The 16,455-nt window shown below is 49.0% G+C and overlaps 1 protein-coding gene across 1 annotated transcript; it reads left to right on the top strand.

Moving 5' to 3' along the window:
• Window positions 1–1,650: 1,650 nt before the first annotated feature.
• LOC135367989 (sodium- and chloride-dependent taurine transporter-like) lies at window positions 1,651–14,341 on the top strand. The gene is made up of 17 exons (XM_064601073.1): window positions 1,651–1,783; window positions 1,857–1,974; window positions 3,937–4,068; window positions 4,132–4,304; window positions 5,319–5,494; window positions 6,816–6,939; window positions 9,452–9,586; window positions 9,810–9,913; window positions 9,974–10,098; window positions 10,864–10,976; window positions 11,044–11,172; window positions 11,242–11,341; window positions 12,080–12,180; window positions 12,239–12,385; window positions 13,036–13,278; window positions 13,732–13,863; window positions 14,068–14,341. The coding sequence occupies exons 1-17, from the start codon at window positions 1,766–1,768 to the stop codon at window positions 14,281–14,283; spliced, it is 2,286 nt and encodes a 761-aa protein (XP_064457143.1). The 5' UTR covers window positions 1,651–1,765; the 3' UTR covers window positions 14,284–14,341.
• The last annotated feature ends 2,114 nt before the right edge of the window (window positions 14,342–16,455 follow it).

Genomic DNA, 16,455 nt, shown 5'->3' with positions numbered 1-16,455 from the left:
ACCACAGAAAAACACGGCCACGCTATAAGCCTAACGGCTTCGGATGGGCGCTCTTGCGTAAAGTATGAGCCTTGGGTTAGGTCAGGTAAGCGCATTTTCGTTAGGTTACGTCAGGTTAGGTTACACCGACGGGGGGGGGGTCTGCCCCCCACCCCAGGCACGCACTAGATGGTGCGGGCATGAGACTGTGCTTGACTAAAGATGACGGAAATCAGTCCCATCGCTATAGTATATCCGCCACATTTTGACCAAGCGAATTCGCCATTAAAGGGTATCTGTGGTGCTCAAACACCATAGAGAAGACACTCAGCAACTACGTCCCCCTAATGATGCAAACCAGAGTAGACTTGCGTACTTACCTGGCTCGCTTTCTGGGTTGAGGGCCGATCCAGACGCTGAAATTGAAGAATGTCCACGTTAGAAAAAATATGGAGCGACCGTTAAGAATATACCAACCCTCCGCCATTTTGCTATGGTCCGCGTTCCAAGTTTGTTCGTCGTCTTTCTCACGTTCACCTACTGCACGCAGTATAAGCGGTTGCGCAGACAATGAAGGTTCGTAATAATTGTAGTCACTGACAAGGAATTCGCCATTGGTATGGTCCAAGAAACGCAAGGGATCTCGCAGCAACGTCGAAGGTGATCGACATATCTGAGCACTTTTCGAGTGAGATCGACTTGTTCTCCAGCGGACGAGAAGAACTTGCGGATTCTTTGCCGATCAAGAGTATAGGGAAGAGATAGGAATAACTTCCCCCAACAACACCGAACATCCTCTGGATGTACGAATCCGTTAGGACATATTCGGTGTTGTTGGGGTTCGGGTATACATAATATGAAGAGGTGTTCGCGGGTTGGCAGTATTGTTCCTCATATGTCGTTGTAGTCATCTTCAGGTTAGGGTTTAAGCCTAATCGTTTTTGCAACAGGGCAGAAATCTCTTTCGTGTCCCGCAGGCGAATATCGGGGCAAGCTTCAATAAAATAAACACCGTTTACACTGTAAACAGCTCATTTTCACGTCAAGGGAGTTCTGGGTCGCTTCCGACAGGTGCCACTGTTGTATTGGGTACCTGATAGGGTGCCTGAATACTAGTTCCCTCTCAGAGGCAGCTGGTATTGAGGCACCCTAGGGTGTGTGGGGAAGCGCATGGCCGTAAATTAAAAGGGAGTCTTCCCTGGTTTTCTTTTAAATAATCAATCAATCAATAAATAAAAGGGAGTATGGCCATTAATGGGACCTGCCTATACCTGAAGTTCTACCCCGTCCACCTAATGGCGTCTTGAAATACGATGCATTGTCAATCAGGCTATCCTCACTGTGTGTGCCTCGTATTATACATACCATTACGTACCATTTAGGGGGGGGGGATGCGGTCAGGTGTCACGGCGGCCGGCCCCCGTGGTAAAAAGCAAACCAATGAGTGGCGCGCAACTTTGATTGATAGGTCGAGCCTCTTTTTTTTAGACTCCTCGCAATGACCAAACTCCCTTTTAATACACGGCTCTGGGGAAGCGTTGAATCAGTGACTTGGCTAAGCCGGCTGGGTCAGTATTTTGTGCTTCCACGGATCCACTCTCATTCAGCAAAAGAAGGAAGACAACGTAAGCGAAGAGCTCGTGCACAGTTTTGAGAAGGGTGCACTTTTGAGAAGAAGGAGCACGGAACAGGACGAACACCAAGGACACGCCTCTTTGCATCTGCCGGGGACATTCACTTGTGATCATTCTGCTGCTTCTGATTCGGGAACCATACTTCGGCGACGATGAATAAGAACATGGACGTAAGCGTTCCCGACTCCGTTTAGCTTTCGGGTGTAATGAGCGTGCCAAAAGTGAGTGCATGTTCTCATGCAGGCCCAAGATCGGCCCACCTACGATGGCCAACTTCACAAGCTCATCATCCTGTTCATTATGACTGCGGGCAGCGCGAGAGCTACTCACTTTCCAATGTTGTTCTTGCTCTATGGCGGAGGTGCGCTGTCTTTCTTATGTTGCATCCAGTGACGTCACGCAAGCTGTGACCATTGTTCGATAAAGCTGTGTCGATGCAGAATGGACAGCGAATAATAGAGGGCGTATTCCTGTGGGGCGTCCGATGAACTCCGGGGCGCTCGGCAACCCGTAGGACATGAGGCAATTGAGATCTGTTCGTGTTGGTGAATCGAGAAACGCGCGTAACCAAACTCTAAAAACAGAACTTCACCGCAGAGAACGCTGTGCGCGAATCATTGCCACGAATGATACACTCTTAAAAATGAACTTCACCACATAGCACGCTCATAGCCAACCATCAGCCCGAGTGACACCGTTCTCTCCCCTTATTTATTGAAAACTGGGGTGTACGCCTTTTTGTGACACTTACGCAGAGATGTTAATTGTCAGAAAAAGGCGTACGCTTTCCACAAATCAAGGGTGATAGAGGTATCACCTTGTACAATGGTTGGCCTTCACTGTGCTATGTGGTGAAGCTTTGTTTTAAGAGTGTAGGGTTGTCGCTTCTGATTCGAAGGGGGGGGGGGCGTACGCCTTTTTTGTGGCAATTTGTATATATGAAATTTGCCACAGAAAGGCGTATGTCTTCCAATCACAAGCGATAACCCTATCATTTGTGGCAATGGTTGGCGCACAGCGTGCTATGCGGTGAAGTTCTTTTTAGAGTGCACAAATAGACGAAAAAAAACATCTCCTTGAGTTTCAGGAGCAAGCGCTGGGATAACAACAACAACAACAACTTTATTTGAAGATTGTGATTGGAGAGTTTCATCGATAGGTGCGATACCCTATCCCATTAGCTCAGGGACACGGACTAAGGGAACACGGAAAAATACGAAGGAGCAGAAGAGAAAGACTCGAGATGATGTTTCCCTCATCGCATCCGCACCAGCTTTAGCTTGCCTCCTATTCCTCTGTTCCACAAATATATAGATGTACTTCTAGACGAAGAATAATGTCGAAGTGGAGTAATTTGTTAGAAAGCAGTTCAGTTTCATGTGTCCCTACACTCTTAAAAATGAACTTCACCGCATAGCACGCTCTTAGCCAACCATCATGTCGAATGATTACGTTATCTGCCATGATTTGTTGAAAACGGGAGGCGTACGCCTTTTTTGTGACACTTATGCTGTTCATAATTGTCACAAAAAAGGCATACGCCTCCCGTTTTCAACAAATCAGGGCAGATAACGATATCATTCGCGATGAAGGTTGGCTAGGAGCGTGCTATGTGGTGAAGTTCATTTTTAAGAGTGTAGTTCCGTTTGACTTATACGGTTCTATACATGCTTTCTACGGGATGTACAGGACTTTCCTAAATGATTTTCCATTCGCTATTACATCTGACTTACGAACGTGGCGAAGTTTAACATACACTGTTAGAAAAAAGGGTGGAGCATTTGCACCGTTTAAGAGGTAATAGTTGTCGCATAATGATAAGGCTACCGCTTCTGAACCGGTGAGCGAGGGGGGCGTACGCCTTTTTGTAGCAATTTGGATATATAATTTCTTTTAGCACCCCTTTACCTTTATCTGAGGCTACACTCTTAAAAATGAACTTCACCGCAAAGCACGCTCTTAGCCAACCATAATCTCGAATGATATCGTTATCTGCCCTGATTTGTTGAAAACGGGAGGCGTACGCCATTTTTGTGACACTTATGCTTCATAATTGTCACAAAAAAGGCGTACGCCTCCCGTTTCCAACAAATCAGGGCAGATAACGAGATCATTCCAGATGATGGTTGGCTAGGAGCGTGCTATGCGGTGAAGTTCATTTTTAAGAGTGTATGCTGACCTAGCTGGTAACTATAGAAGTTACCACCTCTTCACATTCTTTTTTCTTAAGAGTGTAGAGATTTGCATTGTTCTGTTTATCGGTAAGCACAACCGCTATAGCTTGCTTGCATAGCTTCGTTGCCTAACGGTCGTCTCTTCTCAGCGCCCTTCTTGATAGCGTACTTCACCTTTCTGTTGACCATCGCGATGCCCATGATGCACCTGGAGAGCAACCTCGGCCAGTTCATCGGCGACGGCAATCGGGGCATTTTTGAAGCAGTCCCGCTATTCCTGGGTGAGCGGGAATTTACAAACCACGCCTATTCTACAAATAACATTTCTGCCGATATCTTTGCAGGTGTGAGCTATTCTATGGTTGCGTACACGACGTTGCACATGATCGGCGACTCCCTGGCCCTTTCCAACTGCCTTCTGTACGTGGCCCACTCCATATATGGCGAGGCCTGGAGCGCCTGCATTGCCACCTGGGGCCCTTATAACAGATCTTGTGCTGCTAGCAACCCAGGCATGGTACGTATAAGACTATTTCAGTAACTTCAGCTTGAAGTCAGATTCGAAACTCCAAACGGCAGCGTGCAGTTTCTACTTAGAATGCTACCTGGCTAACTGGCTACGCATCGTATTAGACCAATATATTCAAATTGCCGAAAACAAGGGGGGGGGGGGATATATTAGACAAGGCTTACTAATGACGAAGGTCATTTCGTGGCAAAACTGCCTAGCGCTCGGAAAGTTCTAGACCGGTGCTGGATCACGTGACCGCGAACATAAGTGCCAGGAATCTAGTTTATAGTCGCTTGGACCACGCTATATTGGCTGCGGGATCGACCTATAGGGGGCGACACCGTCACTTTTCAAGTGTGGATAACACGTCGGCCGATGTTCAGGGTTGATGGTTCTTTTCCGTAATTCTTGCGTATATTCACTGGAAGGTCACTTGTGCCGCGATGGTACGATTCTGTTCGGTTACCCAACTTCACTGAACGCGGAATAAACGTGTAGAAGCAGACGACGCGAGGAAGCTATCCACACTACGGTAGTTCATCGTTTCTCCGCAGCGCGCAGACACCGCGTTCGATCTCGGGGCGAACAGGGGCATCGCGGTAGCTCGTCTTCGGCTTCCGTCGTCTGCTAACCCACGTAAACTTCGACGTGCCGTCCAATGAGGGCCCTCGCCACCCTTGCGATACGGTTGTGACGACACCGAATACAGTTGGGCAATCCGCCGCCCTGCCGCTTCGAGGCATGGCGGAAAAAGTGCCACCTGAGCTGACAAATTCCTGGTGCTCTGAAAGTGCACGAGAACACACAAGATTGCTACGTCTTGACTAAGTGAACGCAGTTGCTCGGAATCTGGCAAAAAAATCTGCCAGGAAATGACCACGCGAATTCACCATAAGGACATTAGCAACGCGCACATGACGCCATTACAATCAAAGTGTCTTCTGTGTCATGTGGCGCACGTGGTCACTTGTTCCGCGTGTGTCGTTGTATCTGGGGTGAAATTAAATTTCATTTTTGTAGGCAACTTGCCGAATGATTCGAAGCCGTATGGCCGAGAGTTATGAAGGTGTCAACCGTCAACAGGAGGGCGTTCCAGTGAATGGCGAAGCGGGCGTTGCGCTCGTACCATCTGCGGTGTATCACCAGGAAGCTACATCATGCACTGCAATGCGTAGCTACATGCAGGGCTTTCACATGTAAGTATCAGTCTTTTCCTATCATATCTAATCGCGTATATATTGCATTTGTACATCCGCAATTGTAGCTGTGTATAACGCGCAAGGTGTCGCAATTACACTCTACTGAACTGACTTGCTGAAAACGGGAGGCGTACGCCTTTTCTGTGACAATTATGAACAGCATAAGTGTCACAGAAAGGGCGTACGCCTCCCGTTTTCAACAAATCAGGGCAAATAATGATATCATTCGAGATGATGGTTGGCTAGGAGCGTGCTATGCGGTGAAGTTCATTTTTAAGAGTGTAGGTCACATGCGGCGAGCCGATACGAATACGGTCGGACCAATGCACGGTTCCGCAGCAACACAAATTTTCTGACCTCGTCTGTCTTGCCGCAACTACCTTTATCAATATAGCTCCCCGTATTATGTAAACGTGACAGCGACTGAAGCGTCACAGTGGTGGGTGCCGGCCACCCTTGGAACTATTCGCATCTTCCGACGTATATGACCACGTGGGTTTGTTTTGCCTACCAGTGGGGGTAGAACGGAGGAAAAGAGCTGAAACACAAACTGTGTTTCAGCTCCTTTTCGTCAGATGGCGACGCAGTCGAGCGCGGCGTTGCGGACGACATCGAACATGTGGAACTGAATGCAGACTAGTTCTCTGCGACGCCGCTTTCGACCGTGTCGCTATCAGAGGAAAGTAGCTGGAACACAGGTATAGCCGATTAGGCAGCGGCGCAGAGTAACAGACTCTGCGGCATTATGGACATAAAATTTGGGAGCTTAATACGTCCTCTAACGTCTACTTTAGCTTTCCGACACTGTTCTTACTTGTTTTATCTTCGTTACAACCCCGAAGTTTATCTTGGCGAACCCTGTACATCGCTTGCGACGCACTTATCTGTTGTCTCCAGCTCGTGCGGAACGATGCTCTATCAGCGGTATCAGGTATCACGCACGAGTATTCCTCTCCCGATTAGTGGCGTTGTATGCTCACTGGACTGCAGGGCCTCTGCTGGGAAGCGATTCCGGTATCGCTGCACCGCTAGCCACACTGCTAAGAGGGGACTGTCCCACAACGAGCTGGAGAATACAGACAAGTGTGTCGGATGCAGTTCATCCACCCCTACAAGCAGATACGTTATATCTTCACCGAGTTGCTAGAGCATCAGTGTCCACGGGTCGCTTGCTGCAGACACGTGTACGATTACGGCTGTACAAGCACAAGTACCCCGCATAAGATGAGATTGAAAGATTATCGTCCGGTAATAGTTTGGCACGAATAATACCGTAGCGTTCGTTCGCTACAATCGACTTTCCTTTTACTCACGACAGATTGAACGCGGAATTCATTCAAAGTCCCTTTGCTACCGTTCAAGCGCCGTTCCTGTTGACGATTGTGGTTATTTGGCTCCTTGTGTTTCTCGTCGCCCACGGAGGACTTTTGAGAGCCAGATTCGTGAGTGATGTTCCTGAAAAGGCTCATTATCATGCTGCGCTAGTAGTGCTTGAAGTCTTATATACTCCTGCCAAACGGGTAGCCTTCAATGGTAATTGAAGCCAATGGTCATTGAACGTGCGCGTAGCACCACCAAGCGTGTAACGCGTCAACTGCTCAAAGTGCATCGACTCCAATGCTCTTTGAGAATTTGACACTTTGTACGCTTGGTAGTGCCACGCGCATGTTCAGTGCAGAGCCGTTTATAAAGAGAGTTTGGACATTGGGAGGAGTCCAACTTGAACCGCGTCATACGACGTCACGGCTGAAAGACCTCCCTCGCCGCGCTCTGTCGTTGTCCTGTTGTCAACCGGTCGCCGACGCCATGTCGATGCAAAGCTTCGTTCACGAAGCAAGGGGGAAGACCCATGGGTATCACGTTCTTCGAGAACCCATCGTCATTGAATCATTTCAGTTTGACAACAAAGCCCCCATATCACAGGCGCCCTTGGGCCATAAGCCAGCGATTCTGGTAAATTACACTGAGCGCGACAAAAGTACCTGTCCACCAGCCGGTGGACTGCATCAAAATGGCGCCTATACACCGCTTTCCAGCCAGCCTCACACCCATCGCTTTCGCACATAGCACACCCCAGCAAGGAGGAAAGCGATGCCAGGGAGGAAGCACACGACACGTGTGCTTTCCTTCTCTCTGGCATGGGCAGTACAACAGTTCTCAACATGCTCCACCGGCTAGACGGCGCTGCGTTTTCAATATGGCGGTGTCCACGGGAAAACTGCTGTATACCCGCTGGCTGATAAGCGGATTTCGCTTGGATACAGGCCTTTTGGGCGGTGCAACAGCGACTCTGACTTCAAAACAGGCTCCGCCCGTGAAGCTGCAAAAGATGGCCAAACTCTCTCTATATACGGCTCTGGTTCAGTGGTCATTGGCTTCAATTACCATTGAAGACTGCCCATGTAGCTGCCTATGTGGCTGGGGTATTAGCTGGTTTTATAATGCTCCGTTCGTATTTTACGGCCATCTGTTCTTGGTGAACATACATTTCCTGTCAGTGACGTTTTAACGGGGCACTAATAAGTATATACAAGTTGCACAAGTTTTGTCACACTGTACTTCGTTGTTGACAGTAATATTTTTTTCTTCTCCAGATATTGGTGGTGTTAAAATGTGTAGTGTGCCTCCAAACCGACAGAATAACCACCGCACTCTTTCGTTGTTGTGCTCTCCTCTGCAATACCTCGACTGCATGCCACACGTCATTCTGACGTTGCGTCTCGTCAACCGATCACAATACAGGACGTTTATACGCCAATTTATTCCAGAATCGGGAAGTGAAACAAATTCGAAACGTCAAACAGCAACAATATTTCATTGCAGGGGCGAGGCTCTACCCCATCGCTGGTGGTGATATGCCCTGGTGATGTGGGGAGTGAAATAATGAGCCCCTTCACAATAAGGATCAAAGTCCTATTGTGTCCAAAAAGGTCAAAAGATGAGGATGATGATGATGAGTTTGGTCAAATGTTTGATCCGTAAAGGTCAAAAGAGCTTTGAGCGCGGGGCGTTGGTGGGCTGGATTCGGCCAGAGGCCAATCAATTTTGATAGAGAGAAGGGGCGACAGTCCGGCTGATCAAGAGAACCCGGCGAGTGCGGTTCGGGAAGGCACTTGAAACACTTAAAGGCGCAGATATAGTACGTTTTTGGCGTCGCAGTCAGCGACAGCCGAATCAGACACGCCAAGCAAAGCGATCCGGGAAATATGCGTTTATAGTCAGACGCGCGTTAGCAGTGGCCTGCAACCGTTGCGCATGCGCAAAGTCGCTGTGACTGCAGCAGCGCGACTGCGACTGCGCTGATCTGACTGCGCGAGCGCGGTCGACGAAAAATAGAACATGTTCTATTCTGCGCGGACGACGTCCTAGCGCGTTGAATGCCGCCGGCCGCGCTAGCCGCTAGACTATAGAGGGTGTGATTTCCCCCGGCGTATAGCGCAACTGTGCAGCGCGCGTACGCGCAGCACAGTTACGTCGGACTATATCTGCGCCTTAACACTCGCAAGTTCGCGAGTTCAAATCATACGAGAAGCCTTCAATGTTTCATTTCACTCAGGCATATATTTTCACCGCTGCGCCAGCAGGGTGTCAATATCCGACAACGACATTTCTATGATACAACATGTGTTCTGGCGGGGTCACTGCGATGTCTTCATATTGGGGCTATCTCATTGTCCAAAAACGTTACTAATTTCTAGCGCATGGAATGCAGCGTTGCTACACGTGGAATTTCGTGACGTAGCCGAGTGACACAGAGAAAGGAGAAGATCGCGCGGCTATTTTTCCTCTATTGCAGAGTCCCTCGGGCAAAAATACGCTCGCCAGAGTTAAACCAGTTGCATTTATATATATATACGTATAGTGAGCTACATTTTTTATTGCGAAGCAGGATAATTCAAAAATTTTCGCTCATTCTCCTTTTCCTTTCGGCATTACACGTGCTGTACCTTTCAGTTCTTCTTCCTGATGACGTGGATTTGCATGACATCTACAGTGGTGCTTCTACTCCGGGGAATCACTTTACCAGGCGGTCCAGACGGGCTTGATTTGTTTCTACAACCTGACTGGAACAAGTTCAGCAGCTATGAGGTGAAACAATACGGCGATCTTGAGGGATGACCGTAGTTCATCTACACCACATCTCTGTGGTTAAGACGTCTGATTTTTCAAAGCCGAAGGACCTTGCTCTAATGTGGGGTGAACGTTAGCTAGAGTTGACATTGCGCACAACTAGTAGACAAACTTGTGTCTAGTCTTGCGTGATACGAGTACATCTTGTTGCGTTGGAGCAGATATCACGTTTCCTGCACAGATGTGGTCAGACGCCCTCTATCTGTCCTTGGAAAGCGTCGGAGTGACGGGTGGAACGTACTTGGCCATCGTCAAGCTGAACCACTTCAAGAACGACTTCCAAAAGTAAGCACTATTGCCACAGACGAGTCGACGCAGCTATTCAGGGCTGTCCTTCACCTTCAGTGACGTACCGTTTGTGCTGGCGGCGGACACCGTGTACAAAGGCTTGGGGATCTTCACGACTTTCCTGTTTCTTGGGCACCTGTCCAATACAACGAGAATCGATATCAGCATGTTAGTGAACGTGGGTACGTGCGTATATTGGTCGTTATGTGTTTCACAAAACTAGATCTCCCTTTGGGACGAGTTGTTATGTCGACTGGGGAGCGCTGGCGTAACCGGGTTGCGGAGGGGTGCGTTCCGGGAGTTTAATGATGTCTTCGACTGGTCGTTCCGATACTCTGAGGTTGGTACTCCTGCTACTCCAGCTCTCCAGCAGGTACTCAGCGGATCTCCAAGTACTTGCTCTCCAGCAGGTACTCCAGCAGGTACTCCCGATACTCCAGCTCCGAGCGGGAGGAATCGTCCAGAAGCCGTACGCGAAAGGTTCGAGCGGAGGAAGGAGCTGAGAGGGAATGTTAACTCACGTGACTTCCGGTGTTCCCTCGTAGTCAAGACGACGACTGCGCAGAATGCAGAGCATGACAGGGTTGGCGGAAAAGAAACACCACTCAGCGGAAGCTGACGCAGTCACGTGACCGTAACCCAGCCAGACTTCCACTCCCAACTGCTCCGACGGCGTTGGTGAGAGCACTCTAGAACAGCTCCAAATGAACCAGTCGAATGCAGTAAGAGTGCTCTGTTTCGACCAGTGCGCTCTCGAGCGATCGGAAGCAACCAATCGAAGACACCATAAGCACTTCCAACTTGTACCTTTTTTGCATTCGGGGAAGAGAGAACGGGGGGTGAAATCGACCCTCCCCCCTAAGATATTTTTCTGGCTACGCTACTGCTGGCGTATACCAATATATGCATCATCTTGATACACATTCATGATTCTATAACGATTTCAGATTCCAGGTTCATCGTGAGCATCAATCCTCATGCCATGAGCATCGTCAGCTTCCCTGAGCCCTGGAGTCGCATCCATTCCTTCTGGCTCATATCAACCGTGCTACCCAAATTTGTAAGTCTTCTACAGACGTTTCACCGCTCAGAATACTTTCCAGCCACGCTTTTCTATACTCTTCCAGATGGTGCTTCCCGACATCATACTGGAACTTTTATCGCCCGTCTACCTACCCTTCCGAGAGAACAGGTCAATGGCGCACTTTATCACCTGCACTGCCCTCATCATACTCAGCATCATCTTCTGCACCCCAGTAAGTGACTTTGCGGGCTCGAACGGACTCACCCTGTATATGGCTACATCGTCTCTATCCCTCTTTCAGGGTGGCATGAGCGTTGCAGAATCGTTCTTCCATGGCTACGACCAGGACATCCGCTTTGTCATCCTTATTATAGAGTGTCTCGTCTTCTTACAGATCTATGGTAAGCCTGAACGCACGTTTTTGTGCTCCGGGGGTTTCGTAGTCGTGCAGGGACCTTCACCATCTGGAACCTATTAACCGCTGCTCAGAACGAAAACTTGCCTTCAATATCGCTTGTGACCAGCTCCCGTGGCCAGCTCCCGTGGCCAGCTCTCGTGGCCAGCTCTCGTGGCCAGCTCTCGTGGCATAGTGGTTATAAGATGATCGCTTTCCACGCCGAGACTGGGAGGTGACACGGGTTCGAATCCTGTCACCGGCTGTGCTGTCTGAGGTTTTCCCTGGGTTTTCCCGAAGACTTTCCAGACGAATGTCGGCACAGTTCCCCGTGAAGTCGGCCCAGGACGCACACTAACCCCCTGTCTCCCACTCCTTCTCCTGCTGTCGTCTCTCCATCTGTCTACGTCTGTACACCGCTCATAGCCAGAGTTGCTTCGCGGCGCTAACACGAAATTTTTAAACAAATATATTGCTTGCGTACATTTGTGGTTTTCCTGGAAGTTTTCCCCCTTATCTTTCTGAGACGCAACAAAAGAACCCGCCGAGGTCAGGCTACAGTGACGTTCCATGTAAAAACAATCCTCCACGCATGACATCAACTTCTTTGTGTATTATGATAGCACACCTGAGTATATAAAGAGTGCACGTGGGTCGCTTTCTTTAAGTTTACGCTTTACTGGTAATGCTTCGCAGATTACACTGCGCGTTGACAGGTGATAACAGTCAGCCTGTATTTCCTCAGGTCGACGAAGGTTAGGCATCGACTGCAAAGTAATGCTCGGTATCGAGCCAGATTTCTTCGTAAAATTCGGCTGGACGTCGATGGCTCCTCTCACGGCTTCTGTAAGTGTCCCTCCTTCCTACGTGAACCGACCGAAGGTGAGAGGTGGTAATTTCTCAGGTGATAATCTTGGCAAGGACGGTGCTCGGATCGTGGGAGGACACATTGTACCCAGGGTGGATGACGGCGCTTTTCGTGTGGCTTGATTTCGTGGAATTAAGCTTCATTCCTATAATGATGATAATTATCCTCAATTACACGCAGTCGGTAAGTCTCCTTTATTCCTGTATGCTTAAAGATTTTCACTAGAAACGCAATGTTCCGTTAAAAGTGTGAATGTGGGTCCTTATGGCAATGGCAAATACACTCTTAGAAATGAACTTCACCACATAGCACGCTCGTAGCCAACCATCATCCCGAATGACAACGTTCTCGCCCCTGATTTGCTGAAAACGGGAGGAGGAGCCTATTTTGTGGCCATTATGCACGGCACAAAATAGGCTCCTCCTCCCGTTTTCAACAAATCTGAGGCGAGAACGTTGTCATTCGGGGTGATGGTTGGCTAGGAGCGTGCTATGTGGTGAAGTTCATTTTTAAGAGTGTAGGAGAGGGGGCGGGGGGGGGGGCTCCGCTGAGAAAGAAAGTCCATCAAAATCCCATGGCAAGTGAGGTTTATAGAGGAACCAGAACAGGAGTTCATCACCCTTATATCGTCTATGCTAGCGATATGGTTATCGGGGAACGTGCAGCCGTGAATTTATATCCTCAATAGGTGTGGAAAGCAGCGTGATGGGAGCTTATTTTTCACTGCTGTTTTGTCTTAGACATACAGCACTACAAAGTGGTGCATTAAAATCGGACAGGACAATCTGAAGCATCGAAGCAGCCACATATAAACACGATACTTCCGCTCGTAGAACTACTCTCAGGCTTTGGCTCCCCTACCAACATGGGAACCAGACTCGTGGGAAGAGGCGATGCAGTACCGCCAGCTCTTGGTGGCCTGTGGATTGAACAAGCTCGATCGGATCGCTGAGATGGTCCCCGACGTCGCTTCTGGCGCGGGTACTCAGTTCGACAGGGCAGGTACCAGCGGAAACAGCCCTCACCCCGCCATTCGTCAGCGCTCTGACGCGCCAAGTTATGCAAGCCCCGCCAGGGTAAGAATTCATGGATTCTAGTATGGAGCAAAGTGATGTTTTTTCTTCGTTTCGTCCTTGTCTGGTTGGATCCAGCACTGAAGTGCGAATGGATCTTAGAAAAGAGTTAGTGCGACTGCAGATCTACGGAAAAGGCCATTTGGCGTTGCTGCATTCTGCGGAACCTGTGGCCCCGTTAGACCCCAGTTTATTGGTGGAACGGATACAGAGCTCTGCATCTCTTTATATCTACTTCATCCGAAACTTCCCGCAGCGGTCCATCCCACTCGCAGTGACATATCCTCATGTGCGGTGGTTGAGGATGTGTTTCCACCATATGATTAGATCAAGAGAGATTAGGTCAAGATTGATACGGTTTGCATTAGTAACTAACGTTCGGCGGTGCACAGAAACACTGGCCATAGAAGACACATGTAAACGTCGCACGTTTCTTACGACGCGTATCCTCCACAGCCCTCCAATATGAAGGCGGAGGAGACCAAGACGGGCGAGAGCGCCGCTCCAATACCAGCAAACGTGTCTCAGGCTGGAAGTGCCGCGATTCCTCAGGAGCAAGGAAAATCCAGTGGGATTGTCAGTCCGCCTGTACGTAAACATCATTGTCGTTAGCATTGTACGGTTAGATATTCCTTCGACCAACAAAACTCACTGGAAGTGGCAGGGCAAGCTTGTGAAATTGACGCTTTTTTTGGACAGGAGGGTACTACGAATATGGGACGATGTAGCACAATGTAGACCAAAAAGTCCTGGCGCCGATATAAACATGTTTTTATCCTCGTCACGCTTCAGGAGGCTATTGCTTCTGTCCACGCGACACAAGAAAAGAATACACCCTCGGTGGCAGGTCAAGAGCAGCAGGTGCCGCCAAGCGGGACAGCGGAACAGGAGGGCGTCATAGAACAAGTACCACAAGAAGTACCACAAGAAGTACCGGGCAAAAAGAAAACTCGCAAGAAGAAGAAGACCAAGAAGACTTCCGCCGCTCCATCGGAGGACACTCCGTAGTCCTTGGACAATGCTAATCTTTGTTTAACCAATTTATAATATATTTCCTATATCCTCATCATGGCCCCACAAGCTGCTTTAGTGCAAGCCTGCAGGGGATTGTGCTCTACAAGGGCGATACTGGGGGTGTTCCGAATGGCTCGAAGAGTATAGAGTACAAACGCATAACCATTTTATGGGGACAGGCATATATGTATACCAAGGCATGCTGGTCCTTGCCATGCGCAGTGTTGTCGATTAGAATGTCCTAAGTTGAAACCAAAGTAATTTATTTGTGGCCTCAATGTACGACGTGTTTGCTGTTTGCTGCGATGTGCGAGGCAAGATAGACCAAGGAAAAGGGGTGTAGAATGTTGAGAAGCGTCGGTGACGGGCCCAATGTCCCTGGCTATCTGCTAAACTCAAAAGAAGATTCAGGAGCACGTTATTTGGATAACACAGACAGTTAATGATAAAAAATGACCGAAGAGATATACCTAGCAATTTAGGCGATGAAGGGCCGAATGAGCTAAGGCAAGGATCCAACATCCATATGACTAACGACGTATGAACGTCGTACCATGAAAGAACGCACAACAGCACGTGGCGGCATGTAGCGGCGCCACTGCTGAATCATGACAATGACGGTGAGGCCGAATGAACAGATTGGCTCTCACAGACGCTTTCCTAATAGCGGAGGAGGCTCCTTTTTGATGCCGAGCACTCGCGCCTAGGGGATAATGCACGATCCCTCCTGTTGAGCAGCCCTGAAGATCCGCGAAAAGTTCTACGGCGGTGAACTTGCTCAGTTGTACTGACCATATAGAAGTTCCCCAGTCAGAAGTCCCTCAGTACAGAAGTTCAGTAGAGTGTCTCTGGGTTTTGATCATGGGGAAGTGCGAGGTTGCGATTTCAAGGTCTCGAGCGGCAATCCAAAGGATGTGAGGCCTCTGTTGCTGTCGCGTAATCTTTGGCACTTTCCCGCTGTCCTGTAGCTTGGTGACCCTCTTTCATAAGCAGATGATGAAGGTATTTGGCTCGGTCTGTGCGAGATGTCTGCCATATCATGAAGGTTTCAGCGCAGCTCTGAAGTTCCGCACGGCTGTCAGACGTACTGTCACACCGTGCAGGCCTTTTCCATCGGCGTCTCCCTCTTGTGCTCCTGCCACTGAGCAGCTTTAACGATCATTGAAACCGATTGTTATTGTACATGAGTAAAACGCCCTCTGGTGTAAAATGTTTATGACGAATCCCTCGACCTTGTGTACCTCTCGAGGAGGCATTTGGCGGTGTAGTGCCTCGATGCTTTCAGTCTGCACTTCCCCCCCTGAAGTCGCGCCTTGACTAGTATCAGCGCTCTTGCATGCAGTATCACGTCTCTCTGATGCATGCATCAAGCTAGTGCTAGGTCTAACTCTCTGTGGTCCGTTTGCCAGAGGGGGCGCCGGGCGGCAGGTACCGGGAGCTAGGTCCGACAATAAAGAGAGGTTCAAGACTATTGTCTTTGTTTACAGGGCTTCTAGTGTGTGTGTGTGGGGGGGGGGGGAGGAGGCTTCGTCCTACCGGAAGCTCTATTGGAGTCAGCTCTGGTGTAACGTTCGTCGTTATCGTCACAATCGAGTGTGTGGTACTTTCTCGTAGTTTGTGCCGTACTAGATCGTTTTAGTCCACTTTACGTTGCACACCTAGTCATGATGTTTTTGCTGGCGCTGTCGACGTCGCAATCCCAACTTTCGGATGTCCACTTGCACCTATCGATATGATGCGGGGACCTTTCATGGTCGTACCACTTTAAGCATCTTCGTGTTCATTAAAAAGTCGCAACGGAGATCGTATTTCGCTTGGTTAATAAACGCTTTCAGAAGGTACCGCTCCTCTTACACACTCTGGACTCATTATCGAAGAACGCTAATTAACGAACTGTAGAACTCCATCATCGATTTTCTTCTTTGGCGATCGTTTTGTATTTTCTGTTTGCGCCTCAGCTTAACAGAAATAGCCGAGGGAAAGTTTGCCGTCGCTTTTCGTTTTCTTTTATCGTTATTTATTTCATCACGTGACGCTCTACTGTTTTCTTACGGCCAATGATTTTTCTCGATGCTTTGGTACGTCCTCTCTCTTCGTGAGCGCGGTTGAATATGCTGTTAACTGAGCCGATATCATTTTAAAGAGAGTGATTCGTGCCGGTCTGTG

Source organism: Ornithodoros turicata, chromosome 9, assembly GCF_037126465.1.
Source record: "Ornithodoros turicata isolate Travis chromosome 9, ASM3712646v1, whole genome shotgun sequence".
Classification (NCBI taxonomy): domain Eukaryota; kingdom Metazoa; phylum Arthropoda; class Arachnida; order Ixodida; family Argasidae; genus Ornithodoros; species Ornithodoros turicata.
This window is presented reverse-complemented; position numbering and strand designations above follow the sequence as displayed.

Coding starts and splice junctions, on each gene's coding strand:
- LOC135367989 (XM_064601073.1), top strand. Junction 4,305..5,318: donor CTGCTAGCAACCCAGGCATG/GTACGTATAAGA, acceptor TCATTTTTGTAG/GCAACTTGCCGAATGATTCG. Junction 10,977..11,043: donor CAACCGTGCTACCCAAATTT/GTAAGTCTTCTA, acceptor ATACTCTTCCAG/ATGGTGCTTCCCGACATCAT.